Here is a 10,000-nt window from a genome sequence, read left to right as displayed (position 1 = left end):
GCTGCGACACGACGAGTTTTAGAAATGCGACGTTTTTATAAAATATTTATTTTTCAAACTTCAGAAAAAAAGTTTGATTCAAAACTTTTGTCACAAAAAACTTCAACATGTTTTTTATTGTTTTTCTCTTTTTTCACAGTTTTGTTTTGTTTTGTTTTTGTTTTTTAAATAAAGTTTTTCATCTTTTTTGTTTGTTTCTGACGTTTTTTCACCAAGTTTGGAGAAAAATCTGAATTTTATTCTTTTATTTTATAATTTTATTATTTTGTTCTTTTTTTATTCTTTTATTTTATAATTTTATTCTTTTTTTCTTTTTTTCTTCTTTTATTTTTGTTTTGACGTAAAAACATTTTTCACTCTTTTATGATTTTTGCACATTTTCATATTTTTATTAATAAACTTTTAAAGTTTAAAGTTTCTTGTTTGTTTTTTTCAATGATTCTAAAACTTTATTAAAAAATATTTAATTCATAAACAAATATGAAATATTTAAAAAAGTAAACAAAATAATATTTTCACATTAATTTATTTCTTTTTTTACATTAAATATTTTTTTATTTGAGTAGAAATTCAAACTTTTCCATGTTTTTATTTATTTTTTCAATATAAATTAAAATAATTTAATTCAAATTAATTATTTATTTTCATTAAATATAATTTCTGTATTTTCTTCCTTTTATTTTTATTTTTTCTAATTATTATTTATAATATTTTTTTATTTAATATTTATGTAATTTCTTTCCTTTAACTGATTATTTTTATTTATTATTATTTTCTTTATTTTTCTAAAATATTTCTTCATATTTTTCCTTCAGAAAACTCAAAAACCAGTGAAAAAAACTGAAAATAATGAATGAAAAGTAATAAAATAATAATATATATATTATATATTATTATATAATAATAATAAATAAAAGTAATAAACATAAAAGAGGAGAAAATCATTGAAATGCTGATAAATCTTTATTGTTTATTAATTTCCACATTTATTAAATTAAAAATGAAAACAAACACTTCTTAATTTTTTTATTGGGTTTTTGTTGATGCCTTTTCTACGTTAATAATTATTAATATTCATATTTATTACATATTTATTTACAGTTCGGCTCAAAAATGAAACATGAAAACATGAAATTATGAAATTACGCCGGAGAAACGGACGAAACTTCGGTTTTTGACGAAACTTCGGACGATTCCTCCATTTTCCTCCCGAACACCGTTTCCATGATGCAGCCGTTAAACTGTGGAGATATTAAATATTATTATTATTAATATTAATATTAATAACAGTGTTTCCATGATGCAGCCGTTAAACTGAGGAGATATTAAATATTATTATTATTATTATTAATATTAATAACAGTGTTTCCATGATGCAGCCGTTAAACTGAGGAGATATTAAATATTATTATTATTATTATTAATATTAATAACAGTGTTTCCATGATGCAGCCGTTAAACTGAGGAGATATTAAATATTATTATTATTATTATTAATATTAATAACAGTGTTTCCATGATGCAGCCGTTAAACTGAGGAGATATTAAATATTATTATTATTATTATTAATATTAATAACAGTGTTTCCATGATGCAGCCGTTAAACTGAGGAGATATTAAATATTATTATTATTATTATTAATATTAATAACAGTGTTTCCATGATGCAGCCGTTAAACTGAGGAGATATTAAATATTATTATTATTATTATTATTAATATTAATAACAGTGTTTCCATGATGCAGCCGTTAAACTGTGGAGATATTAAATATTATTATTATTATTAATATTAATAACAGTGTTTCCATGATGCAGCCGTTAAACTGAGGAGATATTAAATATTATTATTAATATTAATAACAGTGTTTCCATGATGCAGCCGTTAAACTGAGGAGATATTAAATATTATTATTATTATTAATAATATTAATAACAGTGTTTCCATGATGCAGCCGTTAAACTGAGGAGATATTAAATATTATTATTATTAATATTATTAATATTAATAACAGTGTTTCCATGATGCAGCCGTTAAACTGAGGAGATATTAAATATTATTATTATTATTATTAATATTAATAACAGTGTTTCCATGATGCAGCCGTTAAACTGAGGAGATATTAAATATTATTATTATTATTATTAATATTAATAACAGTGTTTCCATGATGCAGCCGTTAAACTGAGGAGATATTAAATATTATTATTATTATTATTAATATTAATAACAGTGTTTCCATGATGCAGCCGTTAAACTGAGGAGATATTAAATATTATTATTATTATTAATATTAATATTAATAAAAGTGTTTCCATGATGCAGCCGTTAAACTGAGGAGATATTAAATATTATTATTATTATTATTAATATTAATAACAGTGTTTCCATGATGCAGCCGTTAAACTGTGGAGATATTAAATATTATTATTATTATTATTAATATTAATAACAGTGTTTCCATGATGCAGCCGTTAAACTGTGGAGATATTAAATATTATTATTATTATTATTAATATTAATAACAGTGTTTCCATGATGCAGCCGTTAAACTGAGGAGATATTAAATATTATTATTATTATTATTAATATTAATAACAGTGTTTCCATGATGCAGCCGTTAAACTGAGGAGATATTAAATATTATTATTATTATTATTAATATTAATAACAGTGTTTCCATGATGCAGCCGTTAAACTGAGGAGATATTAAATATTATTATTATTATTATTAATATTAATAACAGTGTTTCCATGATGCAGCCGTTAAACTGAGGAGATATTAAATATTATTATTATTATTATTAATATTAATAACAGTGTTTCCATGATGCAGCCGTTAAACTGAGGAGATATTAAATATTATTATTATTATTATTAATATTAATAACAGTGTTTCCATGATGCAGCCGTTAAACTGAGGAGATATTAAATATTATTATTATTATTATTAATATTAATAACAGTGTTTCCATGATGCAGCCGTTAAACTGAGGAGATATTAAATATTATTATTATTATTATTAATATTAATAACAGTGTTTCCATGATGCAGCCGTTAAACTGAGGAGATATTAAATATTATTATTATTATTATTAATATTAATAACAGTGTTTCCATGATGCAGCCGTTAAACTGAGGAAATATTAAATATTATTATTATTATTATTAATATTAATAACAGTGTTTCCATGATGCAGCCGTTAAACTGAGGAGATATTAAATATTATTATTATTATTATTAATATTAATAACAGTGTTTCCATGATGCAGCCGTTAAACTGAGGAGATATTAAATATTATTATTATTATTAATATTAATAACAGTGTTTCCATGATGCAGCCGTTAAACTGAGAAGATATTAAATATTATTATTATTATTATTAATATTAATAACAGTGTTTCCATGATGCAGCCGTTAAACTGAGGAGATATTAAATATTATTATTATTATTATTAATATTAATAACAGTGTTTCCATGATGCAGCCGTTAAACTGAGGAGATATTAAATATTATTATTATTATTATTATTAATATTAATAACAGTGTTTCCATGATGCAGCCGTTAAACTGAGGAGATATTAAATATTATTATTATTATTATTAATATTAATAACAGTGTTTCCATGATGCAGCCGTTAAACTGTGGAGATATTAAATATTATTATTATTATTATTAATATTAATAACAGTGTTTCCATGATGCAGCCGTTAAACTGAGGAGATATTAAATATTATTATTATTATTATTAATATTAATAACAGTGTTTCCATGATGCAGCCGTTAAACTGAGGAAATATTAAATATTATTATTATTATTATTAATATTAATAACAGTGTTTCCATGATGCAGCCGTTAAACTGAGGAGATATTAAATATTATTATTATTATTATTAATATTAATAACAGTGTTTCCATGATGCAGCCGTTAAACTGAGGAGATATTAAATATTATTATTATTATTATTAATATTAATAACAGTGTTTCCATGATGCAGCCGTTAAACTGAGGAGATATTAAATATTATTATTATTATTATTAATATTAATAACAGTGTTTCCATGATGCAGCCGTTAAACTGAGGAGATATTAAATATTATTATTATTATTATTAATATTAATAACAGTGTTTCCATGATGCAGCCGTTAAACTGAGGAGATATTAAATATTATTATTATTATTATTAATATTAATAACAGTGTTTCCATGATGCAGCCGTTAAACTGAGGAGATATTAAATATTATTATTATTATTATTAATATTAATAACAGTGTTTCCATGATGCAGCCGTTAAACTGAGGAGATATTAAATATTATTATTATTATTAATATTAATAACAGTGTTTCCATGATGCAGCCGTTAAACTGAGGAGATATTAAATATTATTATTATTATTATTAATATTAATAACAGTGTTTCCATGATGCAGCCGTTAAACTGAGGAGATATTAAATATTATTATTATTATTATTAATATTAATAACAGTGTTTCCATGATGCAGCCGTTAAACTGAGGAGATATTAAATATTATTATTATTATTATTAATATTAATAACAGTGTTTCCATGATGCAGCCGTTAAACTGAGGAGATATTAAATATTATTATTATTATTATTAATATTAATAACAGTGTTTCCATGATGCAGCCGTTAAACTGAGGAGATATTAAATATTATTATTATTATTATTAATATTAATAACAGTGTTTCCATGATGCAGCCGTTAAACTGAGGAGATATTCAATATTATTATTATTATTATTAATATTAATAACAGTGTTTCCATGATGCAGCCGTTAAACTGAGGAGATATTAAATATTATTATTATTATTATTATTAATATTAATAACAGTGTTTCCATGATGCAGCCGTTAAACTGTGGAGATATTAAATATTATTATTATTATTAATATTAATAACAGTGTTTCCATGATGCAGCCGTTAAACTGAGGAGATATTAAATATTATTATTAATATTAATAACAGTGTTTCCATGATGCAGCCGTTAAACTGAGGAGATATTAAATATTATTATTATTATTAATAATATTAATAACAGTGTTTCCATGATGCAGCCGTTAAACTGAGGAGATATTAAATATTATTATTATTAATATTATTAATATTAATAACAGTGTTTCCATGATGCAGCCGTTAAACTGAGGAGATATTAAATATTATTATTATTATTAATATTAATATTAATAAAAGTGTTTCCATGATGCAGCCGTTAAACTGAGGAGATATTAAATATTATTATTATTATTATTAATATTAATAACAGTGTTTCCATGATGCAGCCGTTAAACTGAGGAGATATTAAATATTATTATTATTATTATTAATATTAATAACAGTGTTTCCATGATGCAGCCGTTAAACTGTGGAGATATTAAATATTATTATTATTATTATTAATATTAATAACAGTGTTTCCATGATGCAGCCGTTAAACTGAGGAAATATTAAATATTATTATTATTATTATTAATATTAATAACAGTGTTTCCATGATGCAGCCGTTAAACTGTGGAGATATTAAATATTATTATTATTATTATTAATATTAATAACAGTGTTTCCATGATGCAGCCGTTAAACTGAGGAGATATTAAATATTATTATTATTATTATTAATATTAATAACAGTGTTTCCATGATGCAGCCGTTAAACTGTGGAGATATTAAATATTATTATTATTATTATTAATATTAATAACAGTGTTTCCATGATGCAGCCGTTAAACTGAGGAGATATTAAATATTATTATTATTATTATTAATATTAATAACAGTGTTTCCATGATGCAGCCGTTAAACTGAGGAGATATTAAATATTATTATTATTATTATTAATATTAATAACAGTGTTTCCATGATGCAGCCGTTAAACTGAGGAGATATTAAATATTATTATTATTATTATTAATATTAATAACAGTGTTTCCATGATGCAGCCGTTAAACTGAGGAGATATTAAATATTATTATTATTATTATTAATATTAATAACAGTGTTTCCATGATGCAGCCGTTAAACTGAGGAGATATTAAATATTATTATTATTATTATTAATATTAATAACAGTGTTTCCATGATGCAGCCGTTAAACTGAGGAGATATTAAATATTATTATTATTATTATTAATATTAATAACAGTGTTTCCATGATGCAGCCGTTAAACTGAGGAAATATTAAATATTATTATTATTATTATTAATATTAATAACAGTGTTTCCATGATGCAGCCGTTAAACTGAGGAGATATTAAATATTATTATTATTATTATTAATATTAATAACAGTGTTTCCATGATGCAGCCGTTAAACTGAGGAGATATTAAATATTATTATTATTATTATTAATATTAATAACAGTGTTTCCATGATGCAGCCGTTAAACTGAGGAGATATTAAATATTATTATTATTATTAATATTAATAACAGTGTTTCCATGATGCAGCCGTTAAACTGAGAAGATATTAAATATTATTATTATTATTATTAATATTAATAACAGTGTTTCCATGATGCAGCCGTTAAACTGAGGAGATATTAAATATTATTATTATTATTATTAATATTAATAACAGTGTTTCCATGATGCAGCCGTTAAACTGAGGAGATATTAAATATTATTATTATTATTATTAATATTAATAACAGTGTTTCCATGATGCAGCCGTTAAACTGTGGAGATATTAAATATTATTATTATTATTATTAATATTAATAACAGTGTTTCCATGATGCAGCCGTTAAACTGAGGAGATATTAAATATTATTATTATTATTATTAATATTAATAACAGTGTTTCCATGATGCAGCCGTTAAACTGAGGAAATATTAAATATTATTATTATTATTATTAATATTAATAACAGTGTTTCCATGATGCAGCCGTTAAACTGAGGAGATATTAAATATTATTATTATTATTATTAATATTAATAACAGTGTTTCCATGATGCAGCCGTTAAACTGAGGAGATATTAAATATTATTATTATTATTATTATTAATATTAATAACAGTGTTTCCATGATGCAGCCGTTAAACTGTGGAGATATTAAATATTATTATTATTATTATTAATATTAATAACAGTGTTTCCATGATGCAGCCGTTAAACTGAGGAGATATTAAATATTATTATTATTATTATTAATATTAATAACAGTGTTTCCATGATGCAGCCGTTAAACTGAGGAGATATTAAATATTATTATTATTATTATTAATATTAATAACAGTGTTTCCATGATGCAGCCGTTAAACTGAGGAGATATTAAATATTATTATTATTATTATTAATATTAATAACAGTGTTTCCATGATGCAGCCGTTAAACTGAGGAGATATTAAATATTATTATTATTATTATTAATATTAATAACAGTGTTTCCATGATGCAGCCGTTAAACTGAGGAGATATTAAATATTATTATTATTATTATTAATATTAATAACAGTGTTTCCATGATGCAGCCGTTAAACTGTGGAGATATTAAATATTATTATTATTATTATTAATATTAATAACAGTGTTTCCATGATGCAGCCGTTAAACTGAGGAGATATTAAATATTATTATTATTATTATTAATATTAATAACAGTGTTTCCATGATGCAGCCGTTAAACTGAGGAGATATTAAATATTATTATTATTATTATTAATATTAATAACAGTGTTTCCATGATGCAGCCGTTAAACTGAGGAGATATTAAATATTATTATTATTATTATTATTAATATTAATAACAGTGTTTCCATGATGCAGCCGTTAAACTGTGGAGATATTAAATATTATTATTATTATTAATATTAATAACAGTGTTTCCATGATGCAGCCGTTAAACTGAGGAGATATTAAATATTATTATTAATATTAATAACAGTGTTTCCATGATGCAGCCGTTAAACTGAGGAGATATTAAATATTATTATTATTATTAATAATATTAATAACAGTGTTTCCATGATGCAGCCGTTAAACTGAGGAGATATTAAATATTATTATTATTATTAATAATATTAATAACAGTGTTTCCATGATGCAGCCGTTAAACTGAGGAGATATTAAATATTATTATTATTAATATTATTAATATTAATAACAGTGTTTCCATGATGCAGCCGTTAAACTGAGGAGATATTAAATATTATTATTATTATTAATATTAATATTAATAAAAGTGTTTCCATGATGCAGCCGTTAAACTGAGGAGATATTAAATATTATTATTATTATTATTAATATTAATAACAGTGTTTCCATGATGCAGCCGTTAAACTGAGGAAATATTAAATATTATTATTATTATTATTAATATTAATAACAGTGTTTCCATGATGCAGCCGTTAAACTGAGGAGATATTAAATATTATTATTATTATTATTAATATTAATAACAGTGTTTCCATGATGCAGCCGTTAAACTGTGGAGATATTAAATATTATTATTATTATTATTAATATTAATAACAGTGTTTCCATGATGCAGCCGTTAAACTGTGGAGATATTAAATATTATTATTATTATTATTAATATTAATAACAGTGTTTCCATGATGCAGCCGTTAAACTGAGGAGATATTAAATATTATTATTATTATTATTAATATTAATAACAGTGTTTCCATGATGCAGCCGTTAAACTGAGGAGATATTAAATATTATTATTATTATTAATATTAATAACAGTGTTTCCATGATGCAGCCGTTAAACTGAGGAGATATTCAATATTATTATTATTATTATTAATATTAATAACAGTGTTTCCATGATGCAGCCGTTAAACTGAGGAGATATTAAATATTATTATTATTATTATTAATATTAATAACAGTGTTTCCATGATGCAGCCGTTAAACTGAGGAGATATTAAATATTATTATTATTATTATTAATATTAATAACAGTGTTTCCATGATGCAGCCGTTAAACTGAGGAGATATTAAATATTATTATTATTATTATTAATATTAATAACAGTGTTTCCATGATGCAGCCGTTAAACTGAGGAGATATTAAATATTATTATTATTATTATTAATATTAATAACAGTGTTTCCATGATGCAGCCGTTAAACTGAGGAGATATTAAATATTATTATTATTATTATTAATATTAATAACAGTGTTTCCATGATGCAGCCGTTAAACTGAGGAGATATTAAATATTATTATTATTATTATTAATATTAATAACAGTGTTTCCATGATGCAGCCGTTAAACTGAGGAGATATTAAATATTATTATTATTATTATTAATATTAATAACAGTGTTTCCATGATGCAGCCGTTAAACTGAGGAGATATTAAATATTATTATTATTATTAATATTAATAACAGTGTTTCCATGATGCAGCCGTTAAACTGAGGAGATATTCAATATTATTATTATTATTATTAATATTAATAACAGTGTTTCCATGATGCAGCCGTTAAACTGTGGAGATATTAAATATTATTATTATTATTATTATTAATATTAATAACAGTGTTTCCATGATGCAGCCGTTAAACTGAGGAGATATTAAATATTATTATTATTATTATTAATATTAATAACAGTGTTTCCATGATGCAGCCATTAAACTGAGGAAATGTGAATTATTAAATATTAAATATTAATATTAATAACAAACCTGACCATTACAAAGAGAATAAAATGAACCAACAATAAGAATAAATAAACATAAATGACTGAATTCATATTTTTCTGTTTTATTGACCTTTTAAATGTTTTTAATATGTTATTAAATTATTAATATTCATTATTTTAATAAACAATTTACCTTTATAATAATAATTAATTTATTCAGATTTATTTAAAATGTTTTTATTTATTCATATTTATTCTAAATAAATGTTTTTATTTATTTATATATTTACAATTATTTTAATAAACATTTTTCCCTTTTGATTTATTTTTCATATTTAAAACTAAATTAATTTTTGTATTTATTTTTAAATG

The 10,000-nt window shown here is 22.4% G+C and overlaps 2 protein-coding genes across 2 annotated transcripts in view; one reads left to right on the top strand and one right to left on the bottom strand.

The window, feature by feature from the left end:
- The window catches only part of calua (calumenin a), a 6,905-nt gene extending 6,729 nt beyond the window's left edge, over positions 1-176 (top strand). The window contains exon 7 of the mRNA XM_083934918.1: positions 1-176. This exon is cut by the window's left edge and continues 83 nt beyond it. Within this exon, the coding sequence (XP_083791044.1) occupies positions 1-22 (22 nt within the window). The 3' untranslated portion in view covers positions 23-176.
- Positions 177-1,142: 966 nt separating this feature from the next.
- opn1sw1 (opsin 1 (cone pigments), short-wave-sensitive 1) overlaps positions 1,143-10,000 on the bottom strand; it is a gene marked incomplete at both ends in the record, with an annotated part of 13,103 nt that continues 4,245 nt past the window's right edge. The window contains one exon of the mRNA XM_083935043.1: positions 1,143-1,241. Within this exon, the coding sequence (XP_083791169.1) occupies positions 1,143-1,241 (99 nt within the window). The remainder of the gene's footprint in view (positions 1,242-10,000) is intronic.

Source organism: Echiichthys vipera (genome assembly GCF_963691815.1).
Source record: "Echiichthys vipera genome assembly, chromosome: 20".
Lineage (NCBI taxonomy): Eukaryota > Metazoa > Chordata > Actinopteri > Perciformes > Trachinidae > Echiichthys > Echiichthys vipera.
This window is presented reverse-complemented; position numbering and strand designations above follow the sequence as displayed.